The sequence below is a fragment of the Aquarana catesbeiana genome, linkage group LG01, assembly GCF_042186555.1.
Source record: "Aquarana catesbeiana isolate 2022-GZ linkage group LG01, ASM4218655v1, whole genome shotgun sequence".
NCBI lineage: Eukaryota > Metazoa > Chordata > Amphibia > Anura > Ranidae > Aquarana > Aquarana catesbeiana.
Window position 1 is genome coordinate 179802338 of NC_133324.1, and position 18637 is coordinate 179820974.

Genomic DNA, 18637 nt, shown 5'->3' on the forward strand with positions numbered 1-18637 from the left:
TGTTCACCTACTGGTCTGTGTTTGGAAAATTAGATAAGTGCATAGAACTCTAAAAAGCACAAAGAATGGCAAACAACAATACCTACAAAATAGCACAGCAATCTGAGTCATAGTCTGGGAATTGTTATTATGCTACTCTCCAAACTATGGTTCTTTTCCAATATTAATTTCAAGTCAACTGGAGGTCACTTCACTTTCCGATGGCAGCACAAGTCTCCGATTCATATGGCAAGCGAGTGCCACCACATGCACAGGACACATACTGTACATGTAAGCATGATAAGACTAATGCATACTATATCATATAACATGTATATTTTCTATAAAAGCATCATGAAAATATTGGTGGGAGTTTCTTCAGGTCATCAGCACAGAAATATTTTAGGAAACTCACATATATAGTAATATTCTCTTCCCGGTCGAAATTCAAATCCTAATGAAAAGGGAGTGAAGAGTTGGAATTTCTCTGAAAACTTTAGAGGTCCATTGGAGGAGTGGGGCCGATTGCACTCCCATCTTTTGAAGCCTTTCGATGTGTGATCACAGGAGCTGTAGCCATCAAAGTTCACCATGAACAAAACGTATCGTTCAGTTTTATCTTCAGGCACAGAGTCCTCATAATGAGGGCAGAATACATCTAGATAGTCGTTGATGCATACTTCAATATGGTAGTCACCCCTCATGAACCTACCAGAGAAAAAAAAAAGAGAAAGTCATGTTTAGTGTGAATAGTCAATGTTCAGAATATATATGTACTGTAGGTAACACAGTGAAATATTCTGTTAATTCTGCCTAATTTTCTGCCTATATTATTAACACTATACAATATGAGCAAAAACTGTTCAATAACTTACCAATATTAACATAATGGTGATATTTAAAAGAGAACTGTGGGTTTTGAAAAAAAAATAAAACTTCATATTCACTTAGGTGGATGCAGCATAAATCCAATGCTGTATCTGTCACCCGCCACCTCTACACAGAGAACAGAAAGGTTAGTCACCACTGTCTGCCCCTCTGGTGCTTATGGAGCACTAGTCTGTGGAGGGGGCAAATACAGCTGGCTCAAGCTCTGAGCAGCACAGCGAGAGGCTGAGCCACCTGCTGGTCAGGTGTCTGGTTGGATCCCAACATTAAAGTTGGGATGTCTCCAGAGTCTGGACCAGCAGAGTGATGTCAACTAACAGTGGACTTCAGCCCACTGTTGGCTGAATACAGGTCACAGAAGTGCAGAATGAAATGCACTCCTGTGACCTGTGACTTACAGGTATTACATGATAAAAGTTTTGACCTTTTACAATGTGCTAATTACTTTGAAATACTTCACCAAATATGTATGCTAAAATGAAATTATCTGAGCATGGGTTTTGTTATTAAGTTATTGTGGGTGTATGTTATTGCTCATAAAAATTTTAAAGGGTTCCAAATACAAGTGGCATGGAGAGAGCTGCTTTTTCTCAGAGTTTGGGACAGATACGGTTCATCCTTTCTTATAATCAAGTAAAGGATTAGGGGTCTCTCACATATTCTTTTCATTGGTAAGGCTTCCAATAGGCAGGTGTTATTGGTCTAACAACAACATGCATGTGCACTTACAATGAACATAACTACAGTGGTAATAATTTGAGGTGAGAAAAATTTGAGTTTTCTTTTATCAGAAATTTAAGAAAAATTCAAGAGATTTTGCCAAAAGGGAGGTGAAATTAAAAATGTTTTTTAAAAGTATAATGGGCTAGAAATGGCCCCTGACAGATACAGAAACCCGTTTTTACTATTCTGAAACCGTTCTGCCAAAAGAAAGACCATCATTAGCCCTATTATTTTGTGTTGTTAGTATCAAAACAGGTACTGAGAAAAGTAAAATATAAATATCAGAAAATGACTGTATACAAATAATGATCAAATAGACAAAAAAAAGAAAAAAACAAAAATAAAATGAACACTAAATAAAATAAACCAGATTTTTTTTCAAACAAATTTTGCCTAAGCCGCTAAGTAAATTAGATGTTTCCAAATGTGAAAAATTTCTGAAATTTTGAAATTTGTAAATTTTGGGGCTAAACATTTTCACCAAAATCACTACACTCATTCCTACTAATACTTTCATTTTTCATTTGGTTCAGACATTTCATTATTCAGTTACTTATGTATAAATAAACTGCATAGCAAGTGTCAGACTCGCTATATTTTTTAATGCATGTTAGCATACTGTAATACATGGCTGGTTTGTTGTTCAGTTTTTGGTACTATATAAAATAATGATAAAGATAATTATTATTCTTGCTAATATTATATGACCAAAAGTAATTAAGGCCTTGTTAATATGAAATAAGTGTTATTGATTTATACAAAAAGAATGTACTTTTTATGGTTTTACTGCAAAGCATATTAAAATTATTGCATATTTCATAACATATTCACAGCAATGAGCCAGTTTTCCTATGATTTATGACATCAGGACAGCCATATTTATTTAGTTACATTTTGCTGGCACAAATTTTTAAGACATATACAAAGCCCGGTACAGCATTTACAAGAAACGTAAAAGCAGTGCAGTTTGGCTGCCAAACTACACAGAAAAGAATCTGCAGCTTTATGATAAAAGGATTCTGGGATATGAATTAATAGCGCTCGTGGTAACCTGACAGCTCTGAACAAGAGCCAGATGATAGTTGTAGCCCTAGGAAGTCTAGCCCAAATGGGTTTTCTCTTTAATTATTATAAAGCATTTTCAGACATGCAATACTAGAGAATTTGCAAGTGTCAGTCTTGTGACATTTGACTCCGATGTGCTATGAATGATAAATTAGAAGTGAAACTTAAATCCCACCCTTGCCTTTGTGAAGACAAAAACTGTATCAAACAGATTTAACTGAAGACACATTTATGGGGAATGCACGACCGTATATTCAAAGGTCTACAAGAAACGTTTTGTAGGTATTGTTACATTATATTGATCTTTCTTCAAGTCATAGCAATTAGCAGAAGTAGTTGACATTGAATATAATATGAAGCCTGGAACCACACAGCAATTCTGTTTGATATTCTTTTAAACAATGACTGGCGAAATATGAATTATTGCAAAAGTTGTTGCACATTATTGTTTTGAAAAAAAAATAATCACTTGACCTCTGAAGGTCAAAGGATATCACTCTTGTTATATTGGCATAATGATTTTTTTTTCTTACACAATACATGTTTTACTTCCTTACAGTCTTTCATGTCAAACCCAAATGATAAGGCTACCATAACTGCTTTGTGCTTAGATTGATTCCTCAATAAGGTGCTAACATTATTATCATATTATCTTTTAGTATCTTTTTAAAAATTATTTTTTTTAAACATAATAATTTTATTATATTTCACTTAGAGGACATAGAGGCATGGAAGTCACTTCTATGATCTGTTTGTATTTCATATTTATATCTCTGCAGAAGTCCTATTATAGTGGTGTAGTCCAGTCCTAAATCTTAGGCCGGCCATACACGGTGCAAATTTCTTTCCTGCAAACATGGGTTGCATGAAATAAATATGCATGATCCCCCCATCAACACAGACAGTGCTGACAGGGGAATCAGCAATTATCGCTTGCAAGAGGAGGGGGCTCCATCCCCACCGGGAGCAGACAATGATTATCACTAGCGGCTATAGCATAGCAGCTGCTAGCGATAATCATAAGAGAATCCTGCCTACTGGTTATACCCAAGCTGATTGATCGATCAATCAACTTGGTACATTTAGCATGCCCAGTGATGGTTCGATCCCTGTATGGCCAGACTTAGACTTCCAGAAGTGGTATGGCTAAGCAAAGTGACCATGTTCAGAATAATATAGTAATTTCCCCCTGAATGCCTATGTAAATGCTGCAGACCAGTCCAAATTCTCAGAATCCCAGAAGTGTTAGCAAAAAAAAAAAAAACATGTTACATACAATCTATACCTATCATAGTGGCACAAATCAGGTCTACAGTATTTCTCAGATAGACCCTCAAAGTGGCTTTGCATAATGACCAGAATAGTATAGTATAATAGCATCGGAGGCTTTGTAACATGCAGGCCTAAGGGCAAAACACTAAGGCCCGGTTCACACTTGTGTACGAACCGGGTGCCATACCCACAGAAATAAGTCCCAGACCTTTTTTAAAAATTGGGCTGCATTGAATGGCATGGTGCTCCGACACCATGAGGTTTTGCACATGTGAAAACGCTGGCGTTTTGCCATGGCATGGGGGTGCCATTAAGAATTATTAGCACCCCTGTGTGTCTGCTAAACTGCAGCACAATCTCCTTGTGTTTGGGGAACGCTTGCGATTTTGTGTGCGTTTCGGCACTTAACAGTGTGAACTTAGCTTAAGGGTTGTATTTATGAATGTTTTCACACAAGCTTTTCATAACGTTTACACGTTTTTTAATTGAATTTAAATTGGAAAAATGTGTGAATCCTTGGAGAAAGTTGTTTGAAAAAATTTATAAACAGACCCCTTAGCTTTCCTGAGCTTTAGATATCTAAAAAGAGAGAAGTATGCCCACCAAAGAAGCATCTTTACAGAACATTGTGACCCTGGATGTGTTAATGATAGCAGCTCACCCATTACATGCTATTTCAGTTGGCATGTCAGTGCTCTTTGACAGGACAGCTGTGGGAACGGATATAAATAATTTGCTCTGAAAATGTTCTGCTCATTTCATTCATTAACGCATAGTAAACTTTCCGACAAGATGTATACCAGTACCATTTATTCTAATGAAAGGTCCATTAAAAAGTTCATAGTTTACACTGGAGCAAGGCACAATCTATGTTTACTATCCTTAAAAGAGTGTAATGTCTACAAAACATCATCTTTAGATTAATGAAACAAAAAGCTTATTAGTGGAGCCAGTGAAACCAAGAATTATATATTATACGTAATGCATGCTTCACAGGAGCTCCTCAATCTATCACATTATATTGATGATACAATAACCCTTGCTCAATGACCTCCCTTGCTATCATCTAATTGATCTTCTTCCAGCAGCAGTCACAGTGATGAAGCTGAAGTATAAACAAAGAGTGAAAAGGGGTCATGGAATGCTTCACTTTCAGAGTTGACATGTGGAAAACTGTATAATGTCTCCTTTGGTACTCTCTCAAATCAAAGGAGTGCCGGGTGTCTTTCACGCTCTTGATAACTGTTATTATATGCGTTGTTTATTTAAATTGCACAAATCAAGAATACATATTAGAAGACGCGGAGGCTAGTGAGACGTCCAAACAAGTGCAAACAAAACTGCATTGTTTTAAAACAAGGATGTTTTTCGGTGATTGATCTGTAACAGACACGATGAACCAACCCTCAGTAAAATATGTTTTAATATTTTTATCTAAATCTTTTCTGTAGCTTCTAGCTGGATCTAATATGAGATCCCTTTTATTTAGAAGTGATTCAAACAGTTGCTCACTTGGATCCTCTGGGATCTTAAAGCTTTCTGGGATCTTAAAGTGGTTCTAAAGGCAGAAGGTTTTTTTATCTTAATGCATTCCATGCATTAAGAAAAAAAACCTTCTGTGTGCAGCAGCCCCCCTAATACTTACTCGAGTCCCATCTTCATACAGCGATGTTACATGAGAGACTTGACTGTCCGGGACTCTCCCTTCTGATCTTCTAGTACACACAGCGAGCGCCATTGGCTCCTGCTGCTGTCAATTAAAGTCACTGAGCCAATGAGGAGAGAGAAGGGGGTGGAGCCGAGCTGCAGCTCCTTGTCTGAATGGATACACAGAGCTGTGGCTCGGCTCAGTTGCCCCCATAGCAAGCTGCTTGCTATGGGGGCAGGAGGGAGGTGCCAAGAGCGCCAGTGAGGGGCCCAAGAAGAGGAGGATCTGTTCTGCTCTGTGCAAAACCATTACACAGAGCAAGTAAGTATAACATGTTTATTATTTTTAAACAAAAACAACAAGACTTTAATATCACTTTAATACTGTCCATTTACTGATCGAAATTTGGCCAGTTCAACAGGGTCCAGACCAATTTTAATCAGTGTGTGGCCTTGCCTCATGGACAGGACTCAATCATTTGATTGATTTCTGTCAAAGGGCCATGCTGGAAAACCAGCCCGCTGCAGCCGCTGTTTAGTATATTATGACAATGGTGGGTCCCGTTGTCAAAATCTATTGCCCAGACAGGAGAAATTTCTCACTCCACCTCAATTGTGTGGATGGAGGAATCTTTTAATATTTTTTTCTTTCATTCAGCCCACTGGGTAAACAAAAGGAAACAGTGCATGGCCTCTTGTCTGCATGCCTGGCCCATGGGCAGATGACTTTCTGGAAGTAAATGCTACATGAATCATCTGCCCTTACTCAAGATGGCCACAGACAGAAATGCTAGGGGGTGTTTTTCAAAGTGATTTTCAAGCAAATAGAGCATGGAGACATGGATAGATGGGTGAGATTGCTTTGAATATTAAAAATGAATTAAATAGCATTTGTAGTTTGCAGTTTAGGACTCCGGAAGCTACATTCAGCATAGAGATTGAGGGGAGATTAGTGAACTCCTATTTACCAAACTCCTCTGAAGAAAATGAATCTGGAAGCGCTCAGCCCTTTGTGCTTTGTTCAGGATCAGTAAAAATAAAACTAAAGGCACTTTTCATTTTGGATAAAGTAAGGGAAGGTTATAACCCTGGTCAGGGGATCTGTTTCTGATTGGGGGACATTGGGGAAATTTCCCTTCTCTTCCTGCTCCATAGCCAAAACAGGAAGACAATAAATGAGGGGACCCCTGGTTGTACCCAGAATTAGTGTCTTCATTGGAAGATTCCATTATGTTGATTTTCAAAGTAAAATTAGAGGGGCCAACAAATCAGTTTGACAGACAGCAACCAGATTTGGGTGTCTCATCTCCATACAGAAAATTATATGGATCCAATGTGAGTGTAAATTTAAAAATTGTTAATTCAATTATTTGTATCCAAACTTCACTACAGCCACTGGCACACATATCAGTGAAACTAAATACAAACTTGTTTTGTTTTTCATTTTAGATACAGTAGATTAGGATTAAAACCCCTGTTGTTTGTTTTTTTGTACTCTGTGTCCCATTGGAGAGATTTGCCTTCACGTCATGTCCCATAGCCAAAACAGGAAGTGACAGGAAATCCCTCCAAAGTGAGGGAATCCTTGGTTGTCAACTGGGTCACCAGAAATAGTATCCCCATTGGAAGTGATAATAGTAAACATGACAAATAGAGAGGATGAATCTCCCTAACTGGGGTACAGAGAGCAATACAAAAACCTGACAGGTGTTCCAATCTCTCTTCGCACACACAAACTGCATATATATCACCATTATAGTATACTATTTGCAGTGGCCTGTATTTTTCTGCAGAAGTAAAGCACAGATCACCTCCAGGGCATGCTGAGATATATAGAAAACTGTTGTTTTCTATAATAATAATAATAATAATAAATAATAATAATAATAATAATGTAGGGGGATTTGTTTCATCCCTGTTTATCATTTGAGGCTGTTCACTTCACAAGGGTGTATGTGAGGGTTTACATCCACTTTAAGCTGGGTACACATTAACAGTTTTTTTTTTCATGCAACTCAGTGGGTTGCACGATAAAAAACTGTCAGCTCCGGTCAGAGACACTGTACTACTAACCATGCAAGGTCAGTCCAGCAATTTCCCTCGTTGAGCTGCTGTGTTCTGACAGGGGGACGGCCCACACCAGAACACTCCAATCAGTGCTCTCTGTCATTGTCTGAGAGCGCTGATTGGGAGGCGGTTGGCTGCTGGTTTTCCAGCATGCACATCTGACAGACTGACATACACACGAGCAGAATGTCGGACTTTTTTTTGTGACCCAGCAAATGTCTCCTGGCATTCTGCCCTTGTGTACGGGGCTTTAGGCAGGCCATACATTATACATTTTTTTCATGGAACCAGAGGGTTGCGCAAAACAAAGTGCCAATTCCCCCAATAACACACTTGATGCTGATGGGAAAAACCTTCCCACAGTGCTATTGTGTTCTGCTGCCAGGAGCCTTCCCTATTAGCAGATTACAGTGATGGCTTGTGCCAGCACCGCTGATCATTCGGAAAAAACCCATCAGGCTGGCTGTACAAAAGTCAAGAGATAGATCAACTTTTGTACAACCAGCTAGACCAGGGGTGTCAAACTGGCAACCCTCCAGCTGTTGCGGAACTACAAGTCCCATCCTGGCTCTGCCTGATGGTGTAACTGTCAGTCTTTCAATGCCTCATGGGAATTGTAGTTTCACAACAGCTGGAGGGCTGCCGGTTTGACACCTGTGAGCTAGACCGTACATGGACTGAAATTTGGCCACTCCCTGCTGAACTGGCCAAACTTCGATTCATGTATTATTCACTCCGATGATGGTAGGGATAAAAATGTGCAACAATGCTGAACTAGCTGTGATGCTGAAAATCTCTATCTCCAATATGTATTCTAAACGGTGCTCAGTTAATTAAATTGCCACATGTATGGCCAGCATCATGGATCTCTGGTGTTTATATTGTCAGAATCTGTTATTACCCAGGTATACAGTCACATATAAAGCAGGCTCCCACTTTGTATTCGTGTGACTAAAATTATTGTATTGTTTATGGAAAATAAAGATGTTATGCATTATAATAAATAATGTGGGGAATACAGAATCAAGGCTACCATCTTTTATTTTAAGGGTTCTCCGCTTTTGGAAATTATACAATTTGAGGGTGTATTTAGTGAATAGTCCAGTCTATAAAGTGTATTTTAGTATGTGTGTGGGAAAAACTGACCCAGCAGTGAAGGGGTTAATGATTTTTGAATTGTCCCAGGCTACAATACTTTAATAATTCGACCTCAAAGCTACCACAGTTCACGGTTACTTTCATAAACTCTTGAATGGTTGCTCTGAAAGCTTCAGATGATTTAAAAGACCAGTGAAAGGAAGTTTTAAGTTTCTTGCAGCCACAGGTGGAAGTCAGCAACACATGGATGTTGAGCCTTTGACCTCTAACACTACAGCTGCTATAAGCACAAAAAGAAAACTTCCTTAATGCTAGTGTATGATGGTCAGTAAGGATCATTAATCAACTTTACAAGGAAGTGTGCACAAATCTGCTGTTTTCTCCGTGACTTGCCTGATAAGTTCAAATGAATAATATGTAGTATTCTAAAGTGGATTCTGATGTAATTGCAATACTCAAAATTATGCTTTTTTACTTAAGGAAGATTTTTTTTCAAGGCATAAACATGGGTTCCAGCTAAATGAAGGTGCTTTAAAGTAAATCTGGACTAAGCAGCATGCACAAGGTGAGATATCCATTATTACAGGTAAGTGATATTACTAAAGCTGTAGAGATTTTTTTTTTAGCCAAACTTTAGCTTTAATTTTACCTTATCCACTGAATTCAAAGCATTTAATCAAAATGCCAAAATGTCACCAAAATCTGAATTTCACCCAAGTTTAAAGTTGAATACATAAGCAGAAGTATTTGAAAAACAAATCCCTCATTAGCCAGGATGGTAAGCTGGTCACATGGCAAAAACGCAAACCTCAATTAATTAAATAGCCTGAAAACTTCACATTGCACTTACATGCTGACATTTGGGTATTGACAGAAGTAATGATAATGATAAAAAAAATAATCATATTAATGTGTTGTATGTACCTATGACTTATGTGTTGTGCTAGATGTGATACCTAGTTTATTATGTCTTCTTCCAGCTGAAGCAAAAAAAAAAAAAAACTTGATGACATTGATCAAAATCAAGCAAGAGTGACAAATAATATATGTCACAAATCTAGAACAGATTGTTGTGTATGTGTCACAGTAAGCCTGACAGAAACCATACCAGGTAATTCATCTCAGTTCCCTCTGCTCTTCAAAGGTCCAACCTCAAATGCACAGCTTGTGATATAAATCCAAAATTTTTTATATTGAAGCTTACCAATCCTCAAATGTGGTGACTGCATTTGTTTCGTTTTTTTACTTTTTTTTTTTACTTTAATTTCCCCAGGTGATCCTGTCAGTAAATCTGTTATTTTCCAACTTCCTTTAACAGATCAAGCTGTCCAGCAAAAAGTAACAGTTAGAGGGTTGAGACAAAGCATTGATCACTGGCAGGGGCACTTACAATGATCAGCTTTTCTTTATTTATGTAAAAACTTTTATTCCAAAAGGAAAAAAACTGTTACTGTAACTGCCTAATGGGAGTTCAGCTTTAATCTGTTAGTCAAGTCCATCTAAATCTGCTTTTGTGTCTAACACTACCCTCTCCCCATACTGACAATGCTGCTGTCCAAAGATGTCTCTGTTGCTCCCCCATTCAGAGTGGAGAAACCTAAAGACATGAAATGTATAGCTGGCTGGATTACCAGGTGAAAATAAAGGGGAAAAAAAGCCTAAAAAAGGAAATGAATGTAGCCGCCACATCTAAACATTGGTAAGCTGCAATATATTATTATTATTATTTTTTTTTTTTTTACCGCTTTAACTGCTTGTGTAAAATGAAAAGGGCATTAAGTAAACTATACCAATAAAAGAGCATATCTCTACTACTTCCCATCACTGTGTTCAAAAAAATTAATATTTAAAAAGTGCTGATAAATAGAAGGTCCGCCCAAAACTAATTATGATTTTGAATGGATGTCGCTCTCTGGAAATAGCTAAATGTTGTTTTTAAATTGATTTCTGCACCATAGCTCAAGCTTTACCTACCTATAAGAAAAGTAAAATTCATGTCATGTTTTGACATTTGACAGCAGTAGTAGAGATCTAGAAACTGTTTCACCACTCAGGTCCTTTAAAACAGAGCTAGAGATGGACTATCCAAGGTCCTAGGCAAGTTACTAACTTTAAACTAGTTCACCAATCTCTAACTGCTTCACATTGTGGAATGGCTTGCAGTTAGATGGGAGTCACAGCAGAACCTTGGGGGGGGGGGGGGGGGGGGGCAATAAACCCACAGGTTGAGATGATGGGATGGTTTTATGTCTACTGAAGTTAGCAAAGTTGGCTGATAAATATAAAACTAATCTACTGGGTGCTAGCATTATTATGTTATCTAGTGGGTAATCCAGACTTAGAGGAATCATTAACTAATTATTCCACTCTGGCACCCATCCAAAACCTAGGAAGGCTGCCTTTTCAAGTAAAAATCTAAAGTTGGGCATAGATGGGTAGAATTTCAAACAAAAATTCTTAGGAAAAAAAGTTCTTAGAAATGTGTAAATTTCTCTAATTAGTGGGTTAAATTTACATTTGTTTTCAATCGCAGTGATGAGAAAATGTTAAGGAACTGAATGGAAAATTCTTCTTGAACAAACACGCAACGGCGTATAACATGCACCTTAACTTTAAGAGGGACGTTTCAGGAAAAAGACTTTCCACAGCCCCCTGAGTCCCCTGCATGGTACACAGAGCCCCCTGTATAACACACAGACCCCCTGCATAACACACAGACCCCCTGCATAACACACAGACCCCCTGCATAACACACTGAGCCCCCTGCATAACACACAGACCCCCTGCATAACACACAGACCCCCTGCATAGTACACTGAGCCCTCTGCATAACACACAGACCCCCGCATGGTACACAGACCCCTTTCATTATAAAGCCCCCCCGCCTCCTCTGCCATCCCAGGAGACCCCCCAGTCTCCTGGGACGTCATGGCCAGCATGCTCTGGATCGGAGCTATTGAATGTATGATAGGGTAGGATAGGGTGATGGGCAGTTTTAAACAGAACATGGAAAAAGTTGACAAAAGGAACTGCAGGCAGAGTAATATCCAAAGGTGTGCACACATGTGCACAAGAAACATCCCTCAGCAGACATTAAAGTAGAAGTCAAGAAGTAAGAAATATACATACGTTTGCCAGCATGCTCTGGAGCATAGAGGCCATCGCTGCTGGCCCCTTCTCTTGCACCGCTCCTCCTGTGTCAATTGTGGATCTATTGAACACCTCCATTGGCGCCATGGTCCCAGTCATGTGACTGCTCTCCTCTCTTTCATTGACAGTCACATGACCGCGTGGGAGGGGGCTGGCAGTAATGTTTTCTGCAGTTGTCCTGGCAGCGCTGTCCCAGGGCTAGGAGAGGCGAGCGGACCGCCCGATCCCCGCCCCCCCTCAGTTAAAAAAATAGATATTGACGTATAACACGCAGGCACAGTTTACCCTCTGTTATCAGGGTAAAAAAGTGTGTGTTATACGCCGATAAATACGGTAAATCTTTTGAACAACGTGAATGTTCTGAGAATTTTTATAAAAATTTTCCAAAGAACTTTCCAAGGATTTCCATTCGAAATTCTATCCATCGCAAGCTTAAAGTGGTTGTAAAGGCAGAAGGTTTGTTTTACCTTACTGCATTCTATGCAGTAAGGTAAAAAAACCTTCTATATGCAGCTCCCACCTCTGCCCTCCTAAATACTTATCTGAGCCTAATCTTGATGGGCTCTCTCTCGCTCTTGATGGGCTCTCTTGGCTCTCTTTCTCTTCATTGGTTCAGATACAGCTGTGGGAGCCACTGCTGTCAATCAGAGCCATAGACAAGGGAGCTGGGGGCCAGGCAGATCCATGCTCTGTGTGTCTTATGGACACACAGAGCAGGGCTCAGGAGCGAGCATGCACATGTGCCCCATAGCAAGCGGCTTGCCGTGGAAGCACTCTGCGGGAAAGAGAAGCCAGGAGCACTAGCGGTGGACCAGAGAGGAGGAAGATCAGGGTTGCTCTGTGCAAAACCATTGCATAGAGAAGGTAGGTATAAATGAAATGTTTGTTATTTTAATAATAATAATTAAAAAAAACTAACCTTTACTATCGCTTTAAGTGGTAGGAAAGTCAGATCAGTGCTTCCCTATGGTTGTGATCAAACAACAGCTTGTTAGATATAAGCCATTGTACTTTTTTTTTTTTTATATGATTGTAAATGGCTCTTTGCCAAATGCTTATCGAGAAATCTGATGCAATGTAAAGGCTATTGATTTCTTGAATGTGCTACAGCAGAACAAAGTATGAAAATGATATTAATAATATGACTAAAGGAAATAATGACAAACTAATTATGACTAATAAGAAGCTAAATCATTTAAATGAAGCGCTTGGTAAAATAAGCACTGGCTCAGATAATACTTGGAATATCAAAGCTGTAAGATGATATTTGTACTTTTGTCAGCATGATCTCAAGGTCATTGTTACTCTATTTATAGGTGTCAGTCTATCCAAGATTGATATCTCAGTTTTTAGTAGATGCTTAAAGTTTGTTTTTCACTTTTGCTGATGAATCGGGATAACACCTAACTTATTTTTGTTACATGTTCCCTGACTTACTTTACAAATTGCCTTACCTGCTACTTAGTTTCTGAAAAATCCTATTTAGCTTTCTCCAATTATGTAATATCAATAAGAGGCTGTGGAGTTAAGTTTACCATAATGTATCCCACTTTTACTATGCTGGCAGATCTCCATATCACTTGTAAACTAGATGGGGACTGTCTGCTCTAACAATGGGTTAAACATATCAAAGCTTTGATTTTACGTTGTATGTTAATGTGCTTAAAAAGCTATCCTCAACCTGTCCCTTACCTGTACATCTATTCTAAGCAGCAAAAGCTGTGTAGAGTCCTATGTGTGTGTATATATATATATATATAAATATATATATATATACCCCAAAGAAACAGCTAGAAAGGTAAGAAAAATGATTTAAAAATGTCATTTAGAGATGCTATATAAATAGGAACACATGAACCCTTTGCAGCTATAACCGCTTCAACTCTTCTGGGAAGGCTGTCCACAAGGTTTAGGCGTGTCTATGCAAATTTTTGACCATTCTACTAGAAGCGCATTTGTGAGGTCAGGTACTGATGTTGGATGAGAAGGCCTGGCTCGCAGTCTCCACTCTAATTCATCTCAAAGTGTTCTATCGGGTTGAGTTTAGGACTCTGTGAAGGCCAGTCAAGTTCCTCCACCCCAAACTCGCTCATCCATGTCTTTATGGGCCTTGCTTTGTGCACTGGTCCAAATCATTTGGTGGAGGGAGGATTATGGTGTGGGTTGTTTTTCAGGGGTTGGGCTGGGCCCTTTAGTTCCAGTGAAGGGAACTTTTATGCCCTGTACACACGGTCAGATTTTCCGACAGAAAATGTGTGATAGGACCTTGTTGTCGGAAATTCCGACCATGTGTAGGCTCCATCACACATTTTCCATCGGATTTTCCGACACACAAAGTTTGAGAGCAGGCTATAAAATTTTCCGACAACAAAATCTGTTGTCGGAAATTCCGATTGTGTGTACACAAATCCGACGCACAAAGTGCCACGCATGCTCAGAATAAATAAAGAGATGAAAGCTATTGGCTACTGCCCCATTTATAGTCCCGACGTACGTGTTTTACGTCACCGTGTTCAGAATGATCGCATTTTCCGACAACTTTGTGTGACCGTGTGTATGCAAGACAAGTTTGAGCCAACATCCGTCGGAAAAAATCCATGGATTTTGTTGTCGGAATGTCCGATCAATGTCCGATCGTGTGTACAGGGCATTAATGTGTCAGCATACCAAGGCATTTTGGACAATTTCATGCTCCCAACTTTGTGAGAACAGTTTGGGGATGGCCCCTTCCTGTTCCAACATAAGTGCACACCAGTGCACAAAGCTTCCCAGAAGAGTTGAAGCTTTTATAGAAGCAGGTGTCCCAATACTTTTGACAATATAGTGTATATTGGGGGTTTCTCTAATTTTACTCCACAGGAAGAAACACTTTAAGCGTTAAGCATAACAGTTTTTTTTTTTTTGAAGACTTATTGGTGACATATCTGTACTAGAGTTCATGACTCTACTTCAGTTTTTTTAAGGTGTTCTCAAATACCCTATAGGATTGTTAATTTTTTTTTTTCAGATCTGTGTAGTAATTCTTTATGAAACATTGCCTCTGTGCATAAGCTTCCTGTAATAAAGACCGATCACTGCAGCTCTCTCTCCTGGTACAGGGTGACTCGTCTTGTGTGTACCCCCTTGAAAACCTGTCAGAAGTGACTCATGCAGATAGCAGAGGAACGAGGCAGCAGAGTGAAAAGAGACTTAGTGTTCTGGACTAAGGATGTGCCGAACACCCCCCAGTTCAGTTCACACAAGAACATGAAAACAGGCAACAAATTTGGACGAACACACGAACACAGTTAAAGTCTATGGGACACAAACATGAAAAATCAAAAGTGCTCATTTTAAAGGCTTATATTCAGGTTATTGTCATAAAAAAGTGTTTGAGGACCCGGGTCCTGCCCCAGGGGACATGTATCAATGCAAAAAAAAGTTTTAAAAACTGATGTTTTTTTGGGAGCAGTGATTTTAATAATGCTTAAAGTGAAACAATAAAAATGAAATATTCCTTTAAATAATGTGCCTGGGAGTGTCTATAGTATGCCTGTAAAGTAGCACAGTTTTCCTGTGTTTAGAACAGTACCACAGAATAATGACATTTGTAAAGAAATAAAAGTCATTTAAAACTGATCGCGGCTGTAATGAATTTCGGGTCTCGGCAATACAGATAAAAATCATTGAAAAAAATGGCATGGGTTCCCCCCCAGTCCATTACCAGGCCCTTTGGGTCTGGTATGAATATTAAGGGGAACCTTGAACCAAATTTTTTTTTAGAAAAAATCCATACCCTGAACGGTCTGGTATGGATATTAAGGAGAACCCTGTGCCAATTAAAAAAAATTGCATGGGGTCCCCACAAAATCCATACCAGACCCTTCAGGTCTGGAATGGATTTTAAGGGGAACCCTGCTCCAAGATTTTTTTTAAAATGGCGAAGGGGTCCCCCCAAAATCCACACCAGACCTTTAGCCGAGCCCACAATCTGGCAGGTCGCAGAAAAAGGGGGGCGAGAGAGCAGCCCCTCTCTTGAACCATACCAGGCCACATGCCCTCAACATTGGAAGGGTGCTTTGGAGTGCCCCCCCAAAGCACCTTGTCCCCATGTTGATGGGGACAAGGGCCTCATCCCCACAACCCTTGCCTGGTAGTTGTGGGGGTCTGCGGGCAGGGGGCTTATCGGAATCTGGAAGCCCCCTTTAACAAGGGGACCCTCAGACCCCAGATCCCATCCTCCCCCTCTGTGAATTGGTAATGGGTACATTGTATCCCTACCATTTCACAAAAAAGTGCCAAAATAGTAAACAAGACAGGAGACACTTTTGAGACAAGTCCTTTTTTAAAAAATAAAAAAATAAAAATGTCCCGCAATGTAGGTCTATCTCACGCCACCCGACGAGCTGAAAAAAGAAAAAAAAAGACATAGCTCCCACCGAGTGATGCTTCTTCTTGGTGACAGCTGTTATCTAGCTGGGAGCGGGGCCACACGGTGACATAAATGGGCGACCCCTCCTTCCCTAGACGTCATGTGGCATCCAAGGGGGGGTCACCTGTTTACGTCACCGAGTGGCCCCGCCCTCAGCTATGTAATAGCTGTCACCGTGAAGATGTGTCACCTGGCGGGAGCCTTCCATGGAGGTGGAGCTGTTGCTGCTTTTTTTTTCTTTTTTCAGCTCGTCAGATGGCGTGAGATGAACCTACATCGTGGGACATTTTTATTATATTATTTTTTAATGCTTCGAGAACTTGTGCTTCAAGTGCTCTGCAAGCATACAACTCACAAGTTAAAATGTTCAGCAAGTTAACAAGACTTACAATCCAACACTGCCACAAATTTGTGGCAAGTTATCCTTACTATCTGGGTAGTTCCACCTCAATTGATGTAATTTCAATTCATTGTGCTTTTCTCTGTCCAGTATGCTTAAGTGCCCATGCTACTGGAATTTGGTGAGCTCTGCATGGAGAGCAATGCACAGCTACTCCTCTACATATACCTATGCTCATGTGTATGCTATCTTAGACTGGTCTACAATAGATGCTTTCCAGCTGCTAAGTTTGAATGTGGGTGGCATGGTTTGATTACATAAAAAAATCAACCGAGGAACATTTCAGATTCGCTTAAGCAGACATCACACCACAGGAAGACATGCCAATGATGAGTTTCTTGAGATATTTTTATTTCCATTTGATTATATGACTAGAACAACTAAGCAATATGCAAGTGGTATCTAAAAGTGTGCATCAATTCCTTGGAGATTATAAATAATTATTAGCTCACTTGAAAAGACCTCATCTATATGTAAATGATTAGACAGACACTTGTTTATGACTGTATTATGTGAAAAAAAGTGAAATTTTAGTCACAAAGGAAGGACTCATGAAGCTAACAGAGTCACCCTTGTATTAAACACATCAGTTAAATAAAAAAAGTCCTCTTAAATGAAGGCTGTCTCAATGGATCTCATGTTTATAAAAGATTGAATATATGCAAATTCCCTTACAACTTTTTAAATGTACATTTCTATGCATTAATTTAATTTGTTTGCTGTGTTTCTTTGATGTTATAATAACTCTGTTATAGCATAAGCTGAGCCTCCATTGTCACAAAAAGACAGGAATAAAAACGTTGGTTAACTATTTTTTACTACCGTTGACTAGAAAATTACATATCACAGAAGTTTTGAAAGCCTTGAATTAATGCGGTTTTACAATCATTGCTTTGCTTGCATTATGAATTAGTATAGTCGGATTCAAATATTTAAGTCTATTTGCATATATTTTAAATGAATGTTGGTTTGTAAAAGGCACCTGATTATAATCATGACAGTGAATAGAATTTGTAATGGACAAGAAAATGAACAGGGCTTTAAAAGAGTAATAATGTATGTCCACAATGGAAGAGATTTACAGCTGATGCTATGGGTTTTCATTACCTTGAAGTGTTTGTTTTTATTCCCAGCCTAGTCCAGAAAGCTCCTGACATGTGGGGTGTGTAGGTTTGCTTCCTGAGGTCTGTCCTGTTTCGTTTTTTCCCTCTCTCTGCATGTTAAACCCTGAGGCCTTATTTAGACTTGTGGTTGGAGGAAAGCAAAAATGCACAGTTGACCTGCGGTTTTACCGCCCACCAACCACCGCCCACCAACCACCCCCCCCCCTTAAGTTGCAATAAGCAGCAGACAGAGGTATTTACATGCTGTGGCCACGATTCTTCACATCGCGCCTGCAGCAAAGTTAAGCCAACTTGTAGCGAGTTGGGTCAACTTTGTTACACATTCAAGTCAACGGGGAAGTAGCGCAGATGCTCTGTAACCGCAAGCAATACACACAGTTGCGGTCAGTTTGTCAGCAAAAATGGGTTTGAAACAGGTGGGGAAGAGGCATTGCATCACTTCCTCACCACCTGTCAGTAGCTTCTGGAGCGTGATCCAAGCACAGATCGGGCTTCAGAGGCAAGGGAGATTTAGATGCCCGTCTAAAGCTACCCTACAACAATGTTTCTCAACTCCAGTCTTCAAGTACCCCCAACAGATCATGTTTTCAGGTTTTCCATTATTTTGCACAGGTGATTTGATTAGTTTCACTGCCTTAGTAATTACCACAGTCGTTTCTGAAAACATGACATGCTGGGGGTACTTGGAGAAACGTTGTTTTTGTTGAGAAACATTACTCTACATGACATTGACCTGTTTTTGCCGGCTGCACACAAATATACAGACTCTCGATGGGTGGGCGTTGGTGCCAAGTGGCAGCATATTTTTTGCGA

The 18637-nt window shown here is 39.5% G+C and overlaps 1 protein-coding gene across 4 annotated transcripts in view; it reads right to left on the reverse strand.

The window, feature by feature from the left end:
- Positions 1–18637, reverse strand: part of EFNA5 (ephrin A5) — a 601230-nt gene that overhangs the window by 132876 nt on the left and 449717 nt on the right. For all 4 annotated transcript variants that reach the window (XM_073624585.1, XM_073624586.1, XM_073624583.1 and 1 more), the window contains exon 2: positions 395–687. In XM_073624585.1, the coding sequence (XP_073480686.1) occupies positions 395–687 (293 nt within the window). The remainder of the gene's footprint in view (positions 1–394; positions 688–18637) is intronic.